The sequence below is a fragment of the Seriola aureovittata genome, chromosome 22 (assembly GCF_021018895.1).
Source record: "Seriola aureovittata isolate HTS-2021-v1 ecotype China chromosome 22, ASM2101889v1, whole genome shotgun sequence".
NCBI classification, from domain to species: domain Eukaryota; kingdom Metazoa; phylum Chordata; class Actinopteri; order Carangiformes; family Carangidae; genus Seriola; species Seriola aureovittata.
The window spans coordinates 20,845,053-20,872,221 of NC_079385.1; the positions used below are offsets into that span (position 1 = coordinate 20,845,053).

Below are 27,169 nucleotides of genomic sequence, written 5' to 3' on the forward strand. Positions count from 1 at the left end.
AAAGCCGAAAACCTCCTCACACCTTCCTCGTTGCACTGAATGTATTTTCTAACTTTAGTGTCTAAGGTGCGATTAGGAGGTCGGTGCAGAGATAAATGTTCCTGCTGTTTGTATCCTTTTCACATCGTCTCATATTAAATGTAAAATCTGAACCTGCCACATGAACTAAAGAACCAGAGCCAGTGAAATGGACTCGGGAACAGTTTATCTGAGTACGTGGACTGTTCTCGTCCCAGAAACCAGCCTCTGTTGTTGTTGATTGATTTCCTGCAGAGGCGGAACACCCCCCCCCCCCCCTGGCAGCAGGACAGCTTATCAGCAGGGGCACACAGGACAGAGTCTGGCCCCGGGCCCACAGTTTGGCAAAGGGGACATCAGGGAGACCGAGGCCCCCGCTGCTTCCACATGTGGAGGTGGAGGTTGAGCCAGAGAACACAGCGTTTGTTCGAACAGCGATGGGCGGGGCCAGTGGCTGCGACCCAGCGGGGGTCACCGGTGCAGAGGGGAGGGACGCCGAGCGACTGTCGCACGCTTAAATACGACAAAACCTGCAGGTTCGTCCAGGTTCAGGAGTCCACTGTGAGTCGAGTCAGAGATCAGGAAGAAGCTCCTGACGTGACTACATCGACGTGACTTAAGATCGGATCGGTCAGTAAAGTCCTGTTTTTGATCAGAATCATTTTATGTGTTGAACTGATGAAAATTCATGTTCCAGTCTGACAGGAAAAGCTATTTCAGTCTGGATCAAAGTGTTCGACAGAAAAACGTCACCACCTCCACAGAGACACTGATACTGTGGCTTAAACCTGCTGCTGTGTAATTAATGTCATTTCATTTTACCAACAGAAGCTGCTTTGTTTTCACTGGTTTCTGTCACATTTATGCAGAAAACACAAGTTAAGCCTCTTTTCCACACGTCCAAAAACCCGCTGAGCCCCACTAACATTGGGCTTTGGTAAGGGAACAATCAGCATTCACACCTGGGTCACATGATTCTGCAGTAGTCACAGGTATTCATCTGCTCTGTGAACACACCTGTCACCTCACCAGTATGGTAGTGCTAAACCAGAAACACTGCGGCTACACTGCGCCTGAGGATGAAAGAGCGAAGCTGCAGCCTCCAAATAAGTTTAAAAGACACACAATCACAGATCGAAGTGTCTCACACGGACACTTCTGTGTGCTCTGTAAGTACATGTGATGACACCGCTCTTCTTGCAGTGGCTTTTATCACCGGGTTTAACCACCTTTAAAAAACCTGCTAATACCTGCAGATTTTGGTGGGAAAAGGTTATAAATGTGCTTTTAGATCTTCTCAGCAACATCAGTATCAAGCACAAGAATCAATACATGGATCCAGACAGTTATTCTGAGTAATAAAGATTTATTTTATCTGTTTAGTTCTACAACAGACTGCAGTTTGGAGGCAGTTTGCTTTTAAAAGAATATATATATTGTGCAGACATCTTTTAGAAATGATGGAGTGAAGGAGAAGCAGTAACTGTGGATGCTCCAGATGGTTCAACAGTGTTCCCGTCTCCATATTAAACAGTGCCGGTTGTCAGTGTCGCTGCTCCTTTGCTCCCGTCTACCAGCAGATAACAATCACATTAAAATGTTCATTACGCAGCCAAACAACAACTGTGATCCTTCACTGCTACATCCAGGCAGCACAATTCCTCATTTCCTCACACAGGAAAAAAAAAAAAGAAGCAAGAAACAACAGTTTGATCATGTGGTCAGTCTCCGCCCGTCACACCGACAGCGGACAATAAATCCATTTAAATGCAAATCAAACACGCCCTGGGCCTCATTTTCCTCATGTTCACTGGAATGTGACACAACATCAGCCACTATGTCGAACCGACAGAAGGAAATGTGCACGACCCGGACTCAAGCGATCAATCAATGTATTGATTAGTGGATCAATGATGACTGTGATAAGTAATTAAGCATTTTCCAGATGTTTAACTACAAACAGTTGATGTTTAAAGATTGTAAAAGTAAAAAGCACTTTGGTTATTTTCTCAAAACGCTTTCTCTGTTTCACAACAACCTTTCTTCTTTCCAGATTTAAACCTGATCACTTCTGCTTTGCCGTTATTTTGATTTTGTTTTTAAAATACTGTCAATGAAACTCACATTTGAAGCTTGAAGCGTAGAACGTAGAAGTGACTGGACAGAATTAAAACCACCACAGTGTTTTGAGAATCTACAGTACGCAACTGAAAGACAAGGACAGACATTTATAGGTTGGATAATTAATAAATTAATCAAGAAAACGACTAAATAGGATGGAAGAGAACAAACAAAGACTTCCAGTGCCCGTCGGGTTTTGTTACTTTTGAAAAAAGTCTGAATTATTTTCTAAAAAACCAAAATGGTGCGTATTATCACGTCCTGATGAACAAGTCAACAGTAGTTTCATGGCACAAAAAGATAAAAAGCAGGCGCTGTGTTGACTTGGTAAATAGACCCAAAGAAAGAAACTTTAATTACAGACACAGAATTAGTGACAATGCCTCTTCAGTCGATCAATAGCGCCGACCCTAATCACTTTGTTTTTCTGTCGGCCTGCTGCCTTCAGGTTCTTTGATTTCTTTCTGTTTTTGAGGAGAGAATAACACAGGAAATCACAGCGAGCAGCTTCAAACTGCAGTTTGTTTATCATCTCAATTAATTTTTCAGCAAAGTGCCCAGAAGATGTTTCACCGACTGAATGCCAAAACAGAAACAAAACTGTTTCTGAGCCGAGCCCGCTGCGAGTTTCCAGCTATCATCATCACCATCGCTGAGATTTCAATCGCCAATCTATGCTAATTGGGTTTTCAGAAGTGACAGAGCCACTGCGCCACACAGATGAATGGAAGTTGATAAAGGATCTGGGTTGAAACACCACTCTTTCCTACATTTCCAGTCTATTAGAGTTCACGCCGCAGAGTGATGGCGGTTGGTTGAAGAGCTGGAGTGTAATGGAGGCTGTTGTGACACGCTGACACTGCCCGCTGTTCTCACCACAGCTCCTCTCAATAAAAAATAAATGATCAAATCTCATGCTCCCCATTGGCAGAGGGACCCTCCTCTGCTTTTATTACAAGTTAAATAGCATGTCAGCTCGGCTCGTGTCTGTCGCTGTGATGTGAGACTGAAGCCGTGTTTGTTCAGAGGCTAAAAGCAGCAGCCAGAGAGGGATTTCTGTCTTTATTCCACTTGTGCAGCATCACAGGCGCACGCAGAAATGTTGCTATAGAGACTTGTCACTCGATCACAGTTGCAGCTCGCAGCCCACACAGCGGGAGAGCTGGTATGTAAATGAAAACAACAACAAGAGGAAAATAAAACAAGTGCAGAAGCGGCTTGATGCGAGTCGCTCTGAAACCTCTCAGGGTCTGTTGAAGCCTCGCAGCGCAACCCTCATTTTAATAAAAAGCTCTCTTTGTGTCGTGGCGTCATTTTCCTGCCTGAGCACACTCTTTTCATTACAGAGGCTTCCTGTCACTTCCCATCAGCCTCGGGGAGAGGTGGGGATTCACCTCGCCATCGACAGAGAGGACGAGGCCCGGCAGGCGACACTGCTGACGCTTTTATACTGAAGGGACATTTACGTTTCCTGTCTGACAGATTGTTTGTTTTGGTTTTTTTGGGCTGACTTTGGAAAATCAGTTTTGAAATGGAAATACGAAAAGTTCAACAGAAAGAGTTTTCACGCTGGGCTGAGGTGAAGGAATTGGCAAAAGCAAAGAGAAGAAGAAACAACAGCTGACAGAAGAATGAATGTTTACTTCCTCTACACGGCGTTCTGTTCAGACCCTGAACGCCACTGGAGCTTCTTCCTTCCTGTGGACATCCAGTTATTCAGTTGAGTCATTTTTACAACTTGAATCTACAGCTAGGACTCATGTTTATTCTCATCATTTGTTTAACTACAGTTAATTTACCGTTTATTCACCAGTTTACTTTGTACATTACATTTTAATTACTGTTCATCTACTTTGCATGTTTTAATTTTTGTCCACACTGATTTTACTTCGCACATTAATTTGTATTTTTTGCATATTTGCATTTGTACATTTTTCTTCACACTTGCTATTTATTATCATTATTAGTAATCTGACTCTGTTTTTACTTATTTACTTTCTCTTTCTTAGCTGCGTGATGAGCAACTGTAACGAAGCACTTTCCCCTCCAGGGATCAACTGAGTTTTTCTGAACTAATTTTAACAATTAACTTCCTGTATTTTACAGCTGCAATAATTGATTAATCATTTACAAATAAATAAATATAAAATTTTCTGTTCTTCTCTTTGTGAACTGAATATCTTTGTGTTTTATCTATCGGGTCGGACAAACAACATCTGAAGCCGTCACCTCTTTTTATTGACTGAATGATTAATCAGTTAATCAAGAAAATAATAATCAGATTCATTGATAATGAAAATAATAATTAACTGCAGCTTTAATCTATTTAATCTAATTGATTCACCTTCACGCTTTAGGCCACTGATTACAGTTGCTATGATGTAATCCAAATTTGCTACTGCTCTATGGCAACCGCAGCTAAGGCTCATGGGTACTGTAGTCTTTAAAGCCGTCCACCTTCAACTGTTGGTCCTGTTACATCATGCAGCAGTGTTTCTATGATGACCATAAAATAATCAATACTCTATTATTCAGTGGTATTTATTAGTGAGTCAAAATGTTTAATTATGATTTTAAAATTTAAAATGAGAGTATTAGTTTCTTATAATTTCACTTGTCATTCCTGTTTCTATTCTTTTTTTCTTTTTCATGGAGTAAAGGGCTTCCATACGTTTCAGAAGTTTATTAATGAGTGACTTAATTCACATCTACAACTCAGCATCCCACGGTACAGGCACATTCAGTCGTGACTGTTTAATTTAGTTGAAATCTGAGCGTCTTAACTCCCCTCCACTGAGAAACATGGCCGACCTCCCTCGGTTTTTCCCCTCAGCCGAACCAAATCACCGTGTGAAGCAGAAATGATCACGGAGAAGAATGTGACTCCAGCCCGTCGCTGTAATGAAGACGTTTATTTACCGAGCCGACGGACCCACACCTTCAGCCAGAGAGGAGAATATTGACCGGCGGCAGCAACAATCACAAAGTGCCGAAAGGTCAAACTCTATATTAAGTGAAGAGCCGGGGAGAAATTACAGCACGGCTGCTGCGTCCACTGATCATCTCCACTCTGCTCTCCTAATCGCAGATAATAGGAGAGTGAAGAATGGCAGAGAGAGCAGCAGGAGACGTTACTGGTGCTGATTAAATGGCCGCTTAGCGTCTGTTCGAGCAGGTTGGGCTGAAGCTCGGCCGCCTCCGTCACCTTGTTCACACTGAGAGTCAGAACGCAGAGAACACAGAGCTGCTATACTAGAAAAATACCATTAAAGCTCCTCCAGTGTAAAGGTCTGTGTCCATGTGTAGTGTGATTATAGATCAGCTCTAGCTTCTATATTAATACTGTGAAAGTATCAAAGCCTCAGTCCACAGACAAATGCACACAGCCTGTATTCAGAAACTGAGCCTTAAAACCAGCCGTCAGGACTTCTGGAACTTTGTGATGTCACAACAAAGCAGTCACCAAGCCCCGCCCACCTGGACCCACCATCCAAACCTTGCAGGATTTGGTTTCTCTGAGTGTTTTTACCTGAAATCTGCTATATTTTTATTGGATCACTCAGAAAACAGTCAGCTACACTTCACTGAGATGGTTTTCGGTTCTTAAAACCACAAATATATCTTCTTATGGATCAACACAAATAAAACACAGAAGAAGAAGAAAACGTGGAGCTTTAAGGCCTGATTTTAAATCTATCAATTCATTTTAAATTGTAATGTCCATAAAATGTCATCAAATAGTGAAAACACTCAGTACACTCAGTTTATGAGAATATAATACATAGAAAAATTGGGAATTCTTGCATTAGATTCTTAAAAACTGTTACTAGAGCTCCTGGAGAGGAGATGTAAAACTACATTGAGACAAAATGGTTTTCATGTTGACAAAGACAACTTGAGAATTTAGTGCTCCAGTATTTTGGAGATACATGTTTTTTTCACTGGACGGCCATGTTTGTTTGGCAGTAGTAAAACTGTAAAGCACAAAGTGAAACTGGGGCCATTGATCCATCACTACAGATTAATAATATAGTTAATCGAATATATATGATGCATTCATAGACATCTGTTGTGTTACACTGTAAACAAGGACGACTTAAGAATTGTTTATAAATCTGTGATGATCGAATCTGTTCAGCTTTCCGCTCACACCTACAAATGGAGGACGACGTCACCATGGAGACGACCTCTTCGGTTTCCAGTAGAGCTGGAGACAAACCTGCAGACCAGCTGAAAACTGTAAAGTCTGCACTAAAGACGCTCTGTCAGTCTGTGACAGTCGAAACCTCACGGCTGAGTAAATCCACCAGACAACACACTGAACCGCGGCCGCAGCTCCGGAGCTGCACGACCTCCAACAGACACTCCGAGACTGTCACGCCTTCTCCAACCGAAACAAACCTGGACAGAAGCAGCAGCTCGTCGTGTTGATGTGCACAGACGTTTGTGCTGAAGAGGCCAAAAAAAAAGAAAAAAGGCCAGAGTTTGAGATGCTGGATGAGAACGACTGACAAGAGACTTCTTTATCACAGACTATAGGATTTTATCTGCCCACACCAGCTGATCCAGAACAGACCCATCAGTCATCAGCCGTCAAACCCAAATCATTTATAATAGACTCAACGGCCGTAACGCGGGTCACACCTCAAGTCAAAGTGTTTCCTGTTTCCTCTAAATCACAAAACAACACGACATTAAACATCTGGGTGAATGAACGAGCTCTGACAGACTCCATCGCGTTACTCACGTCTCTGTTCAATTAACGTGTTTTTATCCCTCTGTATCTTTAAATGTCTCGTTCTTCTGATAATTTGTCCCGTCAAATTATAATTCATTCCTTCAAATTAATAGCGTAGTGTTATCACTTTCACTTAAGTTTTTTTGTCGCCTTTACAGCCTCACCATGGACCTCAATTTGATTTTAATCTGAGATACCAGGACATACTTATTATGATTACTTATCTATAATCAATAAAAAAGTTGTCTTATCTTTGACGGGCCTTAAACATGTTTTGCAGGTGAACTGTTTCAGTCTGGAAATGATACAGCAGCTTTAAGATTTAAGATTCAGTCATTTGAAGAGATGAATTATGAATGTGAGGCAGCGATCGAGTCGTTTCAGGGTCTGAGTTACTGAACTGAGGGAATAAAAGTTATTTAAGGGGCTGATTTGAAATTTGAGGGGACAAATGAGTCATTTAACGGAGGGATTTATCAACTGGGCTCTGTTGTTGTCAGACCGCTGTGTGAGTATAACAGTGTGATTTTATTGAAGGTCATAAATGCTACAGCAGCTATAAAAAAATCACCATTTTATATTGGAACAGTCGTCATGACAACAGAAAGATTAACTATGGGATTGAACATGAAAGTCCCATCAGAGAGTCAGAGGAGACAGGTCGGTTCCTGTGTTGCTGATGAGGACATCATGAATCAGTATTAGACCTTTATTTTGAAATGTATCCACTGATGGCGGGATATGTCACGGAGCGAAGGCCAAGCTAAAGTCGTTCCTCCTCCTCGAGCGCCCGCTCACATTCCCCCTCTTCGTCATAAATAGCCTCACATATGGCCACAGAAACAGACACGTTATTAATTCAGCCTCCACTTGGCAGAACGGCGAGGAGCTGAGAGCTCTACACCGGGACCAGAGGGGGTCTGAGGGAGTCCAACTGGCCTGGGGGAAGCTTCGGTGCCAGGGTCGGCGCCCCGCACTCGCTGCAGAGACAACAACCATTTAACATGTTGGATTAGGCCGGATTATGGACATCTGTTGAGCAAAATGAGATGATTGTGTTGGTTTATCTCTCCTGCTGCGACCGCAGAGGACGACCAAGAGGGAGGAGGAGCTAAACGTCAAAGTTTTCTACTCCACCTCTCATACAGGAAGTATCCTGACTCCTGACTATGACATCATTAAAAAATATAATGCACTGCCGCAGCAACACTTATACACACCCTGATTCACCCACAACATTAAAATCCAATTTACAGACTCACAACAACTTAAACTAAACTTAAAGGTCATTTAACTGACAGTGTGTGTATTTGCTTTACTGTGAATATTTAGACATTTATTCGTTTTTTTAAGGAGCTTCATCAAAGCACAAGTGACACCCAATATTTACATGAAACATCCATTTATCACATGATCACCAAGTAGAGCTGAAACAATTATTAGTATTATTTGGTGAGATAATTAACTGGCAACTATTTTGAAAATCCAATAATGATTGAAAACTAAAATACCAAAATTTGCTTGTTCCAACTGCTGTGAACATTGTCTGTATAAAATAACAACAACCTGAATATATTCTGTTGATCAAACAAAGCTGTGACGGGCCTTATACAACTAATCGATTAATTATCGGCAGATTAATCGATAATGAAAATTACTATTAGATGCAGCTCTGTTACAAAAAATTAGCCTCTTTAGGGGAAATGGTTGCATTTGGTCCATTTTTATGACTGTGATTAAAGCTGTAATATAATCTAACATTTAGTGAAGTGCTCCGATCTCACTCTACGCTGACGATACTTGACTTTAGTTTCAGGTTAGTTCTTTACTAAATCCTTTAAATATGAAATAAATATTAAACATATTAAAATTTGTATTAAACAGTTTCGCTGAGCTCCAAACTGTTGCTTTAATTTTATAACTGTGTGTCCGGAAATGACAAAGAGACCTTTAAAGATGAATAAACAATCTGCTGCTCAGATTCTTTCTTGAATCAAACTAAATGGTTTTAGTTACTTGGATTGGTTTAGTTTCTGGTGTGTATGTTTTTTTATTTATTTACTTCTGTATTATCCATTTTAACTCAGATTCATTATTTTCGGTTACAGCTGAGTCCTATAGAAGGTTTGAATGGAAAAGACCAATATGCCATCACAGTGTTTGAATGGATCATGAAGTAATACAATTACAATTAAAAGAATTTCAAAATAAATGTTCTTCCGTGTTTCATGTTGTTTCGCTCCACGATACCTTTGCTCAGGCCGAGTCCTGAGAGTTTTTGTGGTACAACATTACATCACAAAACCAGCGGATAACTGAACCTGAGACACAGCTGTTGAGAAACACTCTGACCAGGTGATTCGTCACTCACAGACGTCCACGGTGACCGTTACAGGCCGAACACTGATTCTCTGGCTCTTGTGCATTTTAACAGAGGTATTTCTGACTTGATTTGATCATCTTTCTCCAGCTCTGCTGCTCAGTGATCAATACTAACTGTTGTCATTTTGAATTATTGATCAGAGAAGTAAATCTGAGCCCGTCAATGCCTTTCACAAGACATTTATAGCCCCGTTCTGTTTGCATGTGTTACAGCCTTTATCACATTTCATCATCTCCATTTGTCAAGAGGACGAGTCGACAGAAAACGGGAGAAAATAAAAACCTGGTTATTAGAACTCGACTCCATTTTATTTCTATAGCACTGAATCACAACAGAAGGTACCTCAGTACACTTCTCATATATATAATCTTTATAACATATTTACAGAGAGGGAGGGGCTGGGGAGGGAGAGAGACTGCAGATAAAATTAACTATTATTTTCAGTACTTCTTAGTCTCTAAGTTACTTTCTCTGAATTCTTCGGTTTATAAAACGTCAGAACATGTTTTTCTAAAGTGTTTGTTTTGTTTAACCCAAGAGTCAAAATCTTAAATTATTTTATTCAAAATCAAATAAAACAAAGAAAAACAGAAATCCTCTAAAACAAGCAGAATCATTATTATTTAAAAACTACTCTACTGTGATTTTAGTTTCTACTTCTTATTTATATATGCACATATTTAATTATGTTAAGCAGCATGTTGAATTAAATAATATGCAAAATAATGAAAATGACTGCTCACCAGTGCAGCCAGCAGCACGCTGTCGTCTCACTGAGGTCTAATCCAGAGTTAAAGGTCTGGACTGGACTACAGGCCTCTTCAGGGTCTGACACTGAACGTCAGTGATGGAGGGAGGAGGGGGGACAGCTGGCTCTCACTGAGAGAGGGGAGGATGGGAGGAGGAACAGGGTGAGGTTGGGGGTGTTTGTTGCCTACACGAGAAGGGGGAAGCCTGAAGGGGGGGGGGGGGGCTGAAGGCCAGCAGATGGACCTCTGCAAACAATAGAGGCAGACAGATGCAGCCACAAAGAACAGCCACCGCACACACACACTTCAACGCACAAACACACAAACTGATGTTCAAATGTCCCGAAGCTGCAGTTCATCAGACCGACACTAGAGGCTCAGACACAAACTGTGACTTTGGGCAACTGAATGTGAAAATCTCTCAACTACAAAGTCACTGATTTCAGCTGCTGAGACGCTTCAGCCTCGTCATGACTTGTGTCTCGGGTCTGTGACGTCTGGATGTGGGAAATAACGGTTTTAACGTTTTATTCTACAGATCATTTCCTGGAAACCTTCTTCATTATTTCTTAGAAATGAGCGGATTTTTTCACTGTAAATTTCCAGGACACAGTTTGCTCCTAATTACAAGAAGTGGAGAAAGTGCTCGTTATATTTATGCTAATGAAAAAGAAAAAGTCTCCTGAAGACTCCTCCGTAAACTCAGGTCTAACTGCAGTGTGATAACTGAGCATCTGCTGCGTCTCTTCAGACATTTGAGAACTTCCTGCAGCCACCCAGGGGGATGTGAGGGGGACAAAGGCAGGGGTTTTTGTCCCTGCCCCCCCCCCCCTTCATCTGAGGGAGGGAGGCAACACAGCCTGAGGCAGAGAGGAAACATCCCAACACACTCTCACTGCTGCTGCTGTGCAGGGCGGCCCACATGATGTTTGGGGGGTGAAACTGTGAAGCAGGAATCTTAAAGAACCTGGAGCTTCACTCGTGTCCACTGGACCAGGTCTGAGGGACGGTCCTGCATCCAGAACAGACTGTGAGTAACGGCGAACATGCGACGCAGCGACAGCTCCGTCATCCAGGAGCAACACCAGACTCACACCGACTCCGCCGACAGCACAGACTCAGAGCTTCAGGGACTCAGGCCACACGCCGGTGACTGTTTACAGTCAGTAAACACATAAACAAATAATAAACAAACTGTCTGTCCGTCTATCCTCTTGGCTTTTATTTTGAAATAGTCACTTTTACGTCCGTGCAACCTGCTTAAAAAAAGAAATTGTAAACACTGGAATTGGAGCGTTTCTTCCAATTCAACGTGTTTTTACATATTTTCATTTTTGGTTTAAAAAGAAAGAAAGAAACTGCCTGAAAACACACAGATCCAAAACCCAGACATCTTCACGTGTTGATGTAGAGAAGCAGCCGATCATCACATCTGAAAAATGACTGAAACAACGACCTGATCATCCAAATATCTGCAGATGAACTTTTCTGATCAACCGATCAGCTGTGTCTGGGAGATGATGTAACAAATTATATTTGGACGATGATTAAAACTAAATATGAAAATCACGTTTTAATTTGGAGTTTTTATGGTAAGAAAAGTGGTTTTAATTTGGAGGAAACAGGATCATTAAGTCGTTATGTGGAAATTACGAGGCTGAAACCAACTGCTCATTTAGGGTTATTGGGTCATAAACACTCACTTCACTGCTAAATAAGTTTAAATAGCTCAGCAGATAGTTTCAGGGAATGTTTCAAATGTGGATACAAATGCTAAACTTGGCACAATCCTCCGTGGGTATCACTCTTTTGATAAAACACCCAAAAATTCAAGATGGCCGCCATTTTCAGCAAGGAAATGTTATTTTTTGCAATAAGTTCATCTTATTTTCTCATATGAATTATCCAGGTGTCACAAATCATAAATTTTAACAGTGTAGAAAAGAATGAAATGAAAGTATATTTCAACAAAAAAGTTCAATAACTACTTCAACGTAAATTAAGCGTTTTGTGCGGTTAACCAGATGTTGGAGGCAGATGTGGCAGACCGGTCCGGACTGTCCCTTTAAATCCGGACTGAAGTGTCTTATCAGAGCTGGTGGAGGATCTCCATCTCTCTCTCTCTTTATCTGGCTGCTTCCTTCCTCTTCCTCTTCTCCTCCTTCTCCTTCCTTTTCTCCTTCCTCTTCTCCTTCCTCTTCCTCTTCTCCTCCTTCTCCTTCCTCTTCTCCTTCCTCTTCTCCTTCCTCTTCTTCTCCTCCTTCTTCTCCTTCTTCTCCTCCTTCCTCTCCTCCCTCTTCTTCTCCTCCTTCCTCTTCTTCTCCTCCTTCCTCTTCTTCTCCTCCTTCTCTTCCTTCTCCTCGCCTCTCTGAGTGAGACGACTTTCAATATCAGAGTATTTGGTTTGAGGCCGGTGAGCAAATATTGACGTAGTGGATCTGAATGAGAGTCGCTTCGTTTCTGCAGCGCTGCGTCTGAGATGAGATTTCCTCGCCGGCCGGAGGAGGGTGGGCGATACTCGGACGGCAGCGCGGGATTGTGGGAGACTGCGGGGGCCTCCCTTCAACACAAGCCATTTTCTTTCATTTATTTCTCTCTGCAGCGTCGCTTTGATTCAATCATAAAACAAAGGTGGCTTGTTTCACAGTGACCTCGACTTCTACCTAAACTAGTTCCCACTCCGACTCAATGATTCGCTCCGTCCAGCCAATTACAGCGCCTTTAACAAGTGGCCGACAGCTCGCCATTAAAGCGGCCCCCGACTCATTTTTCTACACCATTATTGCTCATCCACAATCACTTCAAATTAGATCTACAAGTCAATACCACAAGTCAATATTTAATCTGCTCCCAGCAGGTGGTGATTCAGTCAGAGACATGGTGGATCACTGGCATCATGAGGACTGTGTCCTTCATATGGGGGGGGGGGGGGGGGGGGGCGTATATCACGGCTTGACTTAAGGTAGTTTGTCACTAGGTATGGATTAGGTATGGATGGATTAGTGTACAGGTCATCAGGGACCAGGAGCCCAAGGGATCAGAACCAGAACCTCTGTTTGAAGAGGTGGTTAACATTTTCCTGTTGGACACCACAACTCCATGAGATGCAAAATGACACAGAGAGACAGGAACCAACAACAACTATGATAGATACTTGATCTCATGATATTTGAACTGATATTAGCTTAGCAGTTAGCGACAGCCTCTCTCTCTCTCTCTCTCCTCTCTCTCTCTCTCTCTCGCTTGTTGATGAACAGATGAACTCCTTCGTAACATCGTGATGTTTCTGCAGCTGCCATCGATTTATTTCACGTGGAATCAAATCAAATCCTTGATCATAAAAGTGCTGAATATTGATCTGATAACGGGCCGACCTCACAAAAGAACCAAGATAAGACGACCAACCATAAGGTCAGACCGGGGGGGGGCCTTAGATCCAACTAAACAGGAAATAACTCTTCTTCTACTCAAAACAATTCGACTGTCTTTAAATATTTTTGTGACTTCTTCTTCTTCATGACTCTCATTTCAAGCTGCTGCAACCTGTGACACGAGGTCGTCAGTTCTTGGCAGTGCGGTGTTCAGGATGTCTCGGTGCATGCTGGGATACGCTCTGACCTCCTATCACCTGCCTCAGTGTGCAGAGCAGACAGCGAGATGACGGGGGGTCAGAGGAGTCTCTGTGTTTGGGGGGGATCTGGCTCCTGGATGCTGATTGGCTGTTAAACACCTGGGAGGCTCCTCCTCCTCTCCGGAGGGTCTGTCGGATGAAGATGTTCAGGATTGATCTCCTTTCTGCCTCGGGTCTAATTGAGCCTCGGGGAGGAAACAGAGGAGAAGGAGCTGGACTACGACTCCCTGAGTCTTTAGCCACAATAAAAAACCCTTGTGTTTATGTGTTAATGTGAGTGAAGGCAGCAGCTCCACCGCTCTGCTAACTTCTGTGGCTTCACTGAGGTGACAGTTGTTAGACTCTCAACAAGCAGTTTTAATTACCTCCTCTGGTCAACAGCAGCAGGAATAAACTGATAGAAACACCTTTAACGGCGCCGCTGTCACGCCGTGTTGAAAACAATTGGACGCTGTTCAAACCGACGAGAGTCCTGCAACAACCAGCTGAGGGAAAAAAATGCAAATGCTCCCATTTACAAGGTAAACCTGTAAAACAAATCCAGCCTCAATTACACACGCCGATGCCTTGCAACAATTATCCACCCATCACAGAGCGCAAAGTTCATTTTAATTAGTTTTTTTCCAGAGCTCTGTGGGGGGGGGGGGGGCAGAAAACAGAATCCACTTCCACTCTGTAATGAATCGCAGCTCTGAAATTAAACTGACACGTAATGAATCTCCAGCTGTTTTCTTCTTCGCTCGTCCCCCCTCGTCTCACATTTACATTCCTCAGCGTCTCCCTGCGGTCACTGACACTTCCTGTCTCACAGACGAACAGTGGACGCACACAGGACGCCACAACGGAGACCGTCCCGCCGTCCCTCGCTCTCTTTTTAAACCCGAGCAGCAGAGACGGAGACAGAGCCGCTTCAGGTTTGACGAACCGAACACAAAGTCCTTCGACAAAGTTTCTACAACAAGAGGAGAGAGCGTCGGTCCGCTTTAACTTCCTGTTACATTTACAATTGATTTTAAGCTCCGCCTCCTCATATACAAAGGCCCTAATGGACGAGGACCAAGCTACGTCGCTAACTCCCTGATTAACCACGAACCTCCGAGAACACGGAGGTCATCCACTGCTGCTTTACTGAAGTTCAGACAACAGGAAAACCAGGAAGCAGCATCCGTCAGTTACGGCCCAAAGCTGCGACCTCAACATTTCTAGTATGAAAGGTGCTGTACAAATAAAGTTTATTATCATCATTATTATCATTGCTGTGACAGCAGAGGATTCTGGGTCGTAGATATCGTTACTGGAATCTCGTTTCGATCCTTCGTGTCAGGTTAGAAATCCAAGACAAGAATCAGCTCCTCGTGGTTGTTTCCAGCAACACAGTCACAATCAGCACTGAATAAAGGCCAGAGGTGTTTTAGCAGAACATTATGATGTCACAGTGAAGTTGACCTTTGAACTTTTGGATATAAAATGTCCTCACTTCATCATTTGATCTTTATAAACACTTGAGTTAAGTTGTGTTGTAATTAGTGACATTGAGAGTTATTCCCTCTGGGTGTTTCTGATGTTGTTTTCACAAGAACGTGAGGTCACCGTGACCTTGACCTTTGACCTTTGACCACCAATTCTAAATAAGTTTGTCCCTGAGTCCCAGTGAACCTTTCCTTTGTCCACGAGAAAGAGACGGACGTATGTCCAACCTGAGAAGGAGGCGCCTCCTCTCTGACCAATAAAAAGTGAAGCTTGAAGCAGTTTTAACGCCTCGACGACTCAGAATTAACGATCTGCAGAACGAGGAGCTTCACTTGTGATTTTGCTGACGATCTGTATTTTTACAGACGCTCGGGGTCTTCTTCTTCAGGAGGAAAGATTTCTAATTGAAAGGCTCCACAGAGAGAGAGCGGCTCATCGCTGTCTCTATAGTGATGACAGCTGCTTTGTTAAAGGTTAGAAACTGTAACTGGACACAGACAGACACCTGGTCTCCTACCTGTCCGTTCTGAAGTTCATTGAGGCCTTTGCACAACGTCTGATTCTGAAAGAGAAGAGAGATTCAAATCAGCTGTGATCAAAACTAATATTCACAAAAACAGAACTGAAGACATTTTTTTTCACTTTTTAAAAACTGTTTGTGTTTAATCCAGTGAATTTGTTCGTTAAGCTTCATTTAATCAACGAGCTCAAGATCATTTAACGAGAGAAGCAACAAAATACACATCTGGACGGCTCAGTCACATGACTGACCGACCGAGACGCTTCACCATCCCAGAATTCCACTGTTTCCTGATCACCGTGTGTTTGTGTCTCTGTTTTCAGCTTCGTTAAATTTATTAGGAGCTAAAATAATCTTCTTTTTCCCTTCGTCACTCTGAATCATCTATGACGGGGGGAGGGGTCTATTTAGCTCAAACCAATCAGTACACCTGATTGACCAGAGGTCTACGTTCACACAGGTGAGACTCTTCCCTCTGTTGGACCCTGAACCACTGAAGTAGAAAAATAAAAACTCTTGAGGTAGAGAAACTTTATAAACATCTGAATCCTTTCAGAATAAGACGAAGCAGCTCTGATATAAACGACTCATCGCTCCACGTCACTTTCGTTTCGTCGTCGTCCATCAGCAGCTGATTCTCTAAACTTCTTCTTCTGTCTGATCCACTTCCTCGTCCTCACCCTCGCTGCTCTTTAACAAACACGGAGGAAACCTCAGGAGGCCGTGACGCCGCGGCGCCGTAACAGCTGGGCCGATCCCGGGCCGGCAGAGGAAGATCTGCGTCTATTTGTCATCTGTGATCTGAAGGAGACGCGAGGAGACGTCTGGGGAGCGGGAAAACTCAACCCAGTCCAAAGCCGCTTTCTTTTTATTTCCCTCCAGCAGGGCAGGTGGTTAGGAGAGAGTGTGTGTGTGTGTGTGTGTGTGTGTGTGTGTGTGTGTGTGTGTGTGTGTGTGTGTGTGTGTGTGTGTGTGTGTGGACAGTCAGATAGATAAATAGAGGCGGATTCATTCTGTATGCATTGCTTTTCACACTGGGGAAATTTATAAGCAGAGTGCTGATAGTTTCCAAATCAGCTGCTCTCGGGAGTTTGAGCGACGTTGCGTCAGAGAGAGAGAGAGAGAGAGAGAGAGAGAGAGAGAGAGAGAGAGAGAGAGAGAGAGATTACGGCGCTGAACTGTTTTACAGCGTCTACACAGTTGTCGACCACGTCCAGACTCCTCCCACAGCCGCCGCAGACGATCCGGTCTACGCTCGAGCAAAGTGGTGGAGTCAAAACTGACGGAGACGACCTCTACTACAGCTCTAACGGGGGGGGGGGGGGGGGATACTGTGAGTTACTGAGCTTTACAATCCATCATCCTGGCAGGCGTTTAAACCAACACACACACACACACACACACAGTTTACATGACGCTCAGGTGAGTGTTCATGTACCTGCACCAATTACAGAGGAATCACAGTGATGTCAGACGATGACCACTCACCTGAGTGGCGCAGGTACGAGCAGCAGCCACTGAGGACTCGTCATGCTCTGATTATTAATAAAAACATAAAAACATACTTCATTTATTTCAGTTCATATTCAGAACTCAGTGAAGTCCAACTGGAATCTCGTCTGTTGTTGTTGAGCTAATTTTATTATTGAATTTATTGTTTGAGTCATAACGATGTGTTTTAACCATTATTATTATTATTATTATTATTATTTCTTCTTGAAAACAACTGACACACGTTGCCTCAACATTAATCCACCACGTCTGCTACTGAACAGCCGAACAAGCAGTGACCAGATATTTAATGTTAATCACACCAGCCGCAGCTGAAACACTTGATGTGAGTTTATTAAAGTCTCCTGCTCTTCTGTGACGTCATCCATCCTGTCGCTTCACGTGCACAAACCCTCAACTCAAACATTAATGTTTTGAATTGTTGGTATTGATTTAAAAGAATCTGTGACGAAGGTTTCACACTGATAACTCCCACGTGTGCAGGTGAACAACACAGTCACAAATATCAGCTTTGATTCAAACAGATTCATTGACAGGAAAACTCTGCAGGGCAGCTTTAAATCTCAATGAGAAATTACACATTTTTCCATTAATTACACGTTGCTGCTGCCACGTGGAAAACCTTTCATCGAAGAGGTTACGTGTTTCCAAAGAAAAGTTAGTGACTGATCTTCTGCTTCTACAGCTGCTGCTCAGAAGAACATAAACACTCATGCAACATAAGAAACAACCAACTGCTTGTTCAGTAACGTGTGAATTAATCATCTCATTATAACATGAGAATAATTCAGGAACTGAAAACAGTGTTTTTTTTAAACATTTTGACTCGATCTCTGGTTGAAACTGAGTTTTGCTGATGAGGAGATTATTTCTTCCCACTGTTAAGCAGAGCTTTAAACACGTAGTATTTTCACTGCTGTACACCAGTGCTGCTCAAAGTGGGGTGCGGGACCCCCGGGGGCCTTCAGGAGGTTCCTGGGAGTCCCAAGAAAAAAGGGAAATGAATTCCATCCATAAGAAACACAATGACGAACTGTGTGACTGTGTCGGTCGAGGGTTTAAAACAAAATGGAGGTCCGTGGTCTCATTTGTGTCCGTTCAGTTTGAGAAGCACTGATGGAAACAAAGAGGCCGGCGCTCTGGGGAAGACGAGCAGAAGGCGGCGAACATATAGATCATACAAGGAGGCGATTGGTTCTTTCCTTGAGCTCGAGCTTCAGAGTCTGATCACAAACCTCCATTAACTGCCGAAGCAGAACAAAGTGAAAACGAGGCACCGACGCTGTTTGTGTGTTTGAGTCCTGCAGGACGGGAGATAAAGATCAGCTCGGACTGAATCTGCTGCAACCTGCATCTGAATGACTGTGTTCTCTCACAACACAATCCTCCCGCTTCCCCTGAACGCAACAAAATGAAAACAAATGGCGTCCCCACCCCCCCCCACCCCCATATTTACAGCCAGAGCATCTGTTCAAAATGCACACAAACACAGCCGGCTTCTGATTTTCTTGTTAGCATTTGGACGGGGAGTCTTTCTGGGGAGAGCATTAGCGCTGTTTGGCTAACTCTGACGGGCTTCATCTCTCAAAAGCTGCAACCGTGGAGCCTCATGGGAAACGGCGACCACCTGCCCATCTGCCGCCATCCTCCCAACACTCTGTCCCAAATTCAGCTCCCGACAAACGTCTGGGAAACGAGTCCGTGGTCGTTTAATCGACAGGAAGTATCTGCAGGAAGTGTCGGGAAGACGATTACACCTGAAGGTCACGGTTAAAGGTCGGGGAGGGTTTACATTTAATTTCATCATAAGACAACGAATTGTGGCGACAGAAGAATTCACCTTGATGAAGAGTTTAGAAAAGAAAAAGAACGATTACAGGTGGAGGTGTATCCTCCTGGGAGCGCGCAGCAAATATCACAACAATATCAGTTTTTAATGTCTGTGATATCTTGTGTTCAAAGCTGATCATTTTTCCTTCAGATCATTCTGAAGACAATGATCAGATGTACAAAGTGGAAATGGTTCATCCTCTGGGGACTGTGACTATCTACATAGAATTTAACAGAACCCCAGCAATGAGCTTTTTAATCATCTTGATGGTGTTGAGTAGAACTTTGGGCTTGAGAGTGGCAACAGAAGAAAGCTTGCTGAATGTCCAAAATGCACAGGGTTCATCCTCTGGGAACCATGAATGTGCTCAGTAAAATTCATTGCAACTCGACCTTTAGATTTTTATTTGTCTCGAAAGGAAAGTAGTAGAACATTTTTGAAATTACGTCCCAGTTGTAAAATAATAAATTGTTCTTCTAGGGACCATGAATATCCATTGAAAAATTTAATGGAAGTCCAGCATACAGTATAGGATTTATGATGTGTCAAGAATCAAAATGTTGTTCAATTGGATATTTTGGTCAGGGGCTGACACTGTAGGGAAGCTCATTGAGTGTCCAAAATAGTCAGGGTTCATTCTCTGGGGAGCATGAATGTGCCCAGGAAAAATCATGGCAATCTGAACTTAAAGTTTTACATTTTCCTGTGTGGAAAAGTAATAGAAAACTTTGAAATTGTGTCCCAGTTGTAATGCTAGTGGGAAAAAAACATTTAGACTGATCCTGGAACTAGAAGGAAGCTCATTGGAAAGGGTTGATCCTTTGGGAACCATGAATAACTTACATCAACCGGATCTCAACATTTAAATATTTCTTGATTTTGATTTGTCTCTTGAGCAAGACAAAATTTAAGCCAAATTTTGGTATTAGAGAAAAAGTTCAGCGGTCAAAGATATCAGTAAGATACATCTTCTGAGAACCATGAATATCTACAGTAAATTTATGCCAATGTGACCATAAGATTTATATTTTTCAGGTGTACAAGCAGTAATTTGGACCAATTGGATTGCTTGAGGAAATATAAAGATGTCCCTGAAATGGATACGATTCATCCTCTGGGTACCATGAATAACACAGCTACTTCAATGGAAATCAATGGTTTATTTTCGTTAAATATCTTATCAAAATGTTAAAAATCTTAACGAAGGCACTTGAGGAAAGGTCAGAAGGGTACCACAATCTTTTAGATTCGCTTCTGGAGACCATGAATAGCCCCATCATAGTTAGAGATATCGTACTCTTGGATGTTTATATGTATATATGTTTATGTATATTATTATAATAAAATGCAGCAGGTAGTCTTCAGTTTAATGTTTACCAGCCCAAGGGAAGAGAACCTGACAACGGTTGTCTGGGGAGTAGAGGAGCAAAAGGAGGTGTGAGGAGGAGACGAGGCTGAGGTGGAGGAGGAGGAGGAGGAGGAGGTGGAGGAGGAGGAAGAGGCCCAGAGAGGAGGAGGAGGAGGAGGAGGTGGAGGGAGGAGGAGGAGGAGGAGGAGGAGCAGGAGGAAGGAGGAGGAGGAGGAGAGCAGGAGGAGGAGGAGGAGGAGGAGGAGGAGGAGCAGGAGGAGGAGGAGAGGAGGAGGAGGTGTAGGAGCAGGAGGAGGAGGAGGAGGAGGAGGAGCAGGAGGAGCAGGAGGAGGAGGAGGATGCCAGAGAGGAGGAGGAGGAGGAGGAGGAGCAGGAGGAGGAGGTGTAGGAGCGAGAGGAGGAGGAGGAGGAGCAGGAGGAGGAGGAGGAGGAGGAAGAGCAGGAGGAGGAGGAGGAGGAGGAGGATGCCCAGAGAGGAGGAGGAGGAGGAGCAGGAGGAGGAGGTGTAGGAGCGAGAGGAGGAGGAGGAGGAGCAGGAGGAGGAGGAGGAGGAAGAGCAGGAGGAGGAGGAGAAAGAGGTGTAGGAGCAGGAGGAGGAGGAGGAGGAGGAAGAGCAGGAGGAGGAGGAGAAAGAGGTGTAGGAGCAGGAGGAGGAGGAGGAGGAGCAGGAGGAGGAGGAGGAGGTGTAGGAGCAGGAGGAGGAGGAGGAAGAGCAGGAGGAGGAGGAGGAGGAGGAGGAGGAGCAGAGGAGGAGGAGGAGGAGGTGTAGGAGCAGGAGGAGGAGGAGGAGGAGGAGGTGTAGGAGCAGGAGGAAGAGCAGGAGGAGGAGGAGGAGCAGGAGGAGGAGGAGCAGGAGGAGGAGGAGGAGGAGGCCTGGTCCCCAGTGTGACAGCAGCTGATGGCAGCATGAGGCTGAAACATGCTCCGACATGTCAGTGTTCAATTAGAGGTGTGGCTCTCACATATTCAGGCTCCAGCAGGAGAAACAGCCACTTAGTTACAGTGAAGACGACTGTTGGAGCATCATTTAAGATGCCTGTGGATACTGTTTCTACATGTTAATTAAAAGAAGCTCTTGGAAGCTCGATTTACCAGCTGTTGTGTCAATTTCTAGGGAAAAAAACATTTTTCCTTAAAGCAGTGTGACTCTTTGGCCGAGCGGGAATCTCCCACAGCAGCTGTTTCCAGTTCTGGTGACATTTACAGAAGGTTTTTCAACCATGGAACAGTTCTGTTAATAAATCATTTACCACTGCTCTACAGATTTGTTATGAGCTTTTAATAACAAAACCTTTGTGTTGGGAGGTCGTGAGGAATTGACTCAATTGATAAATTGATAATTTGACCTAATAAATCAAGGAAAAGTTCAAATACGGCTGAAATCTAAATAATCTATTGGTCATTTTTTGAATTAACTGATTAATCGTTTGGTCTAAAATGTCAGGAAAAAGTGAAAATGTCTGTTTATTTTACCACAGCCTGAGGAGATGTATTCAAATATCTTGTTTTATTCAACCAACAGTCCAAAACCCAAAGACATCATAAAGTATTAAAGTAGAAATCCTCCCATTCGAGAGGCTGGAAGCAGCTACTGTTTGGTTCTGGTATTAATCGATGAACTAAATAGAAATATCTTTGTGTTTAGGAAAAACAAAACAACAGCAGGGGAGAGAAACATATTTAAGACTTGTGCAAATCAAATCTAAGGCTTTATAAAACCTCCTAAATCCTTTGTTTGTTTTTAAAGAAACTGAATTCAAAGCTTTTCACCATCTTGCATCAAACCCGGAGCTTTCGAGGTTTATACTGAGCGAGGCTGTCGCAGCGGCGCTCTAACAGGTCACTGTGGAGAGAATGATTGAGTTCGTGGAGCTGCAGACGTGGTGTGGCCTCTCGCTTCGCCTCCGGGAGACGAGACGACTCAGTGTCATTCATTTCTGCTGCGGAGCGACGGGCAGGACTCGGCGTCTCACTCCGTCACGACAAATTGCCTTTTCATTAGACGCAAGGTAAATGAAATTGTGTTTGGTCTCTGCTGCTGCTGAACACGTGAGAGGGAGGTCGTCCACGCACAGACGCAGAATTCACCACATCCTCCACAGAGGAGGGAAACCCCGCTGACCAGCTCTCTGTTGTCTCTGCTGACGGAGGAGACAAACCTCCGCTCATGATTTTATTCTGTTCAGCTTCATCTGCTTTGAGCGGTGAAGACACCTGCTGGGTGTTAGTTCAGGGTTTATTTAGATGTGTCACGAATAGATCAGTTGATTCATCGATTGTGACAAGTAGAAAGATGCTGTTGGGGCGACCTGAAAGCCGAGTGGTCAGGGCGCATACCACTGCAGAGCAGCGAGTCCCCGGTCCGACTCCGCCGAATGTCACACCCCTTCATTTCCTGTCTCTCTGTCCTGTCAAATTAAATGCTCAAAATCAGTTTTCAGCCTCTCAAATATGACGACTTCCTGTTTCGTTTCTGTTCTTGACTCGACCACAACAGCAGCAAACCAGTGACCCTCCATTCACAACCTCACACAGGTTGTCCTCCACTCGTCCTGATTTTTGTCCAAGGAAGAAGTGATTGATTCGTCTTTTCTCTGTGTTTCTGCAGCATCTCATCATTATCTTTCACTGCCGGCGTCGCCCTCTCCTCTCTGCCTCCTCCACTCAACGTTTCTTCCTGTAAGATGCTTCAGAATCACTAAAAAACTGCAGCTCTCTGATTCTGAGGTCTGAACCTCAAACGTTCGTGCGCTCTTCACAGGAAACAACAAAAATACTTCACCAAAAAAAAACCAAACGGGCCCAATGGTTCCTGGAATCCAGAGAACAGCGTCTGCAGCTGCTGTTAAAAACTGCTCAAGTGTTTCAGGGAGGATATTTTTTCTTCAAAGTCTATATATATAATCACCCTGAGCCTCATCTTTTCTCTGTGGGAGAAGATTCCTCACTAAATTCAGGCCTTTGTACTCCACGTTCAGTTTTCTAATAAGAGTAATTCCTTTAGGCTTTGATCATTTCCGTGTAATGTTCCAGTACATAATGTTCCACAGGCTTCCAATTTTCACCAACACTCCTTTTTCTTCCGCAGAAGAAACCGTCTGACTCAGTCTCAGCTCTTTTCTTTCTTTTTTTTTTTTTGATTCGACTGTCACAGAATTTCTTTAACTGAGTTCGTACAGAAACGTTTCTGAGTCACACAAACCAGCAGCACAACAGCACCAGGGTCTAATTTTAGCAGCAACTCCGGCTCGTTCCTTTGACATTAAACCGACACAGAAAAAGCCGTCGAAAGGTCAAATCTTCTGTTAGTTAAGACGCAACGCTGCGCACCAATCAGACGGCGAGCTGAGAGCAGAGGACAATCATGCAAATGGTCAAATAATCAACGACTCTCTGCTGGTTAAACCAAGTCAGAATCACAAACACTGAAAGTCAATAATCTGCTTCACAGCCACATCAAAACATTTCATCTGCTTCATGCTGAGGATGAAAACATCTGTCCACACAAACATGTTGTTGTCTCTGGAAAGAAAACAACAAAACTCCAAGAAGAAAACCGTCAATTTAAGAAAACTAAAGTGCAAAGATTCAGTGACAAATTCAAACTAAATATAGTTACAAAGAAATGTCACAATCAATTAGCTTGTTTTACTGTGACGCGAGAAAAGCATCAAATCACATCTGAGAGGCTGAAACATGAAAACGTGTCAGTGTTTCTCCTTTTGCCGCCGCTGCAATGTCATCAAGTCGCGATTACGCAACGCTCCAGAGGGCTTTTAATTTGAAACGGTGTATACAGGATGTGGAGACATTAGCTAGCTATCGTTAACACGAACACCAACCATGTACAACACTGTGGGTCTCTGGGTTCCATGTTCCAGGACCGGACTCACTTCTTCACCGATGTGTTTCAGCAACTTGGAACCGGATCCAAAATGGAACGAGCCGTCAGAACCAAAGCACAGCACCCAGGTCAAAGGTCCTGAATCCTTCTGCTGGTCCACAAACCATTAGATCAGCTGACCGCAGATTATTGAACTGCAACTTTAAACTGTGCAATTACACCATAAAGTTTATATTTTAACTTTAAAGTGGCGCGTATCCTTACATATTTATATTCTCTATTTATATATCATAGCATAAGGACATATTTTTTTACATTTAATGTTTATATTTTATCTTTATTCTCTAATCTTTGAGGGAGCAACTGTAACGTCTCCTAATATCCACCTGAGGATCAATAAAGTGTCTGATTCTGAAGTTTTCTTCCTGTCAGGAGGTTACGTCCTCTGACAGGAGGCTACAGTGACTCGGTATCGGAAAGTGACAAGACGGGCCGGGGCTAGCTGGTTAGCATGCTAACTTCACATGAAGACGAAGACGTGATAGAGACACCAGACAGCTGTTGGTGAGTAAAGGGATCAAGTTTGATGCTGAACTCACGTTTCTTCTAGACTGGTGAGTTAACAGCTGCTAATGCTAATGTTAGCTATGTAGCGATAGCAAAAACTTACAAACAGCTCCTTTAAAAAAGGTTTTTAGATTCTCTGCCTCGTTTCTGTGGAACAAGCTTCCTCAGGAGACGAGTTCAAGTCACTTCACAAGTCAAATTAAAAGCCTGTTATTTTCCCAGGCTCATGACTGAACTGTGTTTCTGTTGTATAAATAAAGTTTATTATGATTATTATTATTACTACACAGCAGCCTCTGCCGTCGAGCTCCGGGCTCTGCTCGTCCTCCTCCTCCGTCATGATGTGCGTTCACTGTTCTCCTCTTCAGAGCAGATAAAAGAGGAGGGAAAATAAACCCTGCATCATGTCTGCTGGTGTAAAAAGTCATTGTGACTGTGTTTGTAGCAGCTTCAGAGCCGCAGGCGAGCGTCCGCACATTAGCATTCATTTGAATTCCACGTTGAAAACAGAGTGAATACCGTCAGAGAGAGAGAGAGAGAGAGATCAGGCCTGAACGTCTGCGTCCCCGTGTCTTTATTTCTATGCGAGTGCGAGCCTTGTTATATTTGGCATGTTGCTACGGAAACTAGATTTCATTTAAGAACTATTGGTGAAGGCTAGAACAAACTGTGCCAAGGCTTTTCTTTTCATTTGTGAAGTAGCCCTTTGACATGGAGCTCAGGTACAGAGAGAACAAACAGACGGAAAAAACTCTGTGGCAAGCAAGTCATTATTTTTCATTAAGCAAAGCTGCACAGTAATCACTCTGCCTTTCCAGGCACAGATTCAGCTGACCGTTGAGTAATGTGTAGTGAACACACACACACACACACACACACACACACACACACACACACACACACACACACACACTCATGACCAGGAGCTGTGGACAGACAATATGGATATACAGTCCTCAGAAATAACAGCGCCTCAGGCAGCAGCGCCACTTCAGCTCGCTCCAAATAACTGGGTTAATTTAGCCGTTTAGTGTGATGACGCCTCAGGACGGCGCCCAAAAAGACATCCACAGCAGCTACAACTGTTGTGACAGAAATAAAAAATAAAAGCAGCAGCAGCAGCAGCAGCTCTGACTCGGCTGCAGCGAACAGCCTCCATACTGTTTCTGCCTTTATCTCTTTCTCTGGGGCACTTCTGTCCAAACCCCATTTATTTTTAATTGCTTTTCAGCGTTTGTCCGCATCTTTGTTTACGTCTCTGCAGCCTCCGATAAGCGAGGCAATAATGGGAAATTAATTTGAATACATTTACAGAGGTAGCTAAAATGTCAGCCTTTAAAATAAAACTCATCGCCACAGAGAGCAGCCGCAGCCGCTAGCGTTAGTTTAGATTTCCACACACGTGCGAACGCAGCAGCCGGCGTCCCGGGCAGACGACATGTAAACACAGTGTATGTCAGAGGGCAAAGAAGACGCATCATGGCCGTCTGGACGGAGGCCGAGAGCGTGAGAGCACAATCAGACCGAGTCAGGGCCGAGTCCCTGGGAGCCGGAATAAAGTGTTTATCACGAGGAGGCGAGGAGAGCTGGGCGACCGCTGAGGAAGATAAGTGCTCGTTTCACGTCAGGACACCTTCAGAGCCGTGAAAACACTTCTTCATATTCTTTTTATCATTTTGTAATGAAGAGTTTTTCACCTTTCAAAGGCTTTCTTAGGCACCAGAAAAAAAGAAAAGAGGAGTAGTTTAATTTCTACATCTTTTCATTTGCTGGAAATGATCCCAGATAAAAAGGATGAGCAAGAATTAACTTGGTAACACTTTATTTTACAAGTGTCATATTTTCCAGCTCATTTCCTGGAAACTTTCCACATAATGTTTCTACAACTTAGCAGGTGCTTTAGCTGTAAATTACTCCGGATCCACATGTAGTGAACTTCTGCTCTAATTGGTCTGATTAGAAACGAACTAGAATCAGCTCCTCCTCCGCTCAGACTCGTCTCAGGTCACTTCCTGTTTATCCACAGTCAGATTAAATACCAACCAATTACTGTGAAGGCTTGAGTAACGGCTAAAAAGTTTTTTGTGAGGTCACACTGATCTTGACCTTTGACCTTAGACCCCCAAAATCTAATCAGTTTGTCTTCTAGTCCGAGTGGATGTTTGTGCCAAATCTGAAGCAGTTCCATCGAGGCGTTACTGAGACATCGTGTCCACGAGAACGAGACGGACAGACGGACGACCTGAAAACAATATGGCTGCCGCTCTGACTGTCGCCGGCACCGAGGAATAAAAAGCGTAACCAGGTGAAAAGAGGGACGTCCACATGTCCCGTCGCACAAAAGACCAAAGTAAGGAAAAAGAAACTAAAGGGACCTCTGAGTCCATCTTAACGGTTCCCGCTGAAACAACAGGAG

General features: G+C 43.6%; 1 protein-coding gene and 1 long non-coding RNA gene across 7 annotated transcripts in view; one reads left to right on the forward strand and one right to left on the reverse strand.

Moving 5' to 3' along the window:
* The window catches only part of phf21b (PHD finger protein 21B), a 94,497-nt gene that overhangs the window by 34,131 nt on the left and 33,197 nt on the right, over nucleotides 1-27,169 (reverse strand). For 4 of the 6 annotated variants that reach the window (XM_056367535.1, XM_056367530.1, XM_056367531.1 and 1 more), the window contains exon 3: nucleotides 15,628-15,672. The exons of the other annotated variants lie outside the window; for them this stretch is intronic. Coding sequence is in view for 3 of the 4 variants with exons in the window: in XM_056367530.1 (XP_056223505.1) it covers nucleotides 15,628-15,672 (45 nt within the window). In the remaining variant the exon portion in view is untranslated. The remainder of the gene's footprint in view (nucleotides 1-15,627; nucleotides 15,673-27,169) is intronic. 6 annotated transcript variants of the gene reach the window in all.
* On the forward strand, nucleotides 3,362-4,293 carry LOC130163378 (uncharacterized). Its single transcript, XR_008826469.1, has 2 exons — nucleotides 3,362-3,858; nucleotides 4,149-4,293. It is a non-coding gene; the product is annotated as an uncharacterized LOC130163378 (long non-coding RNA).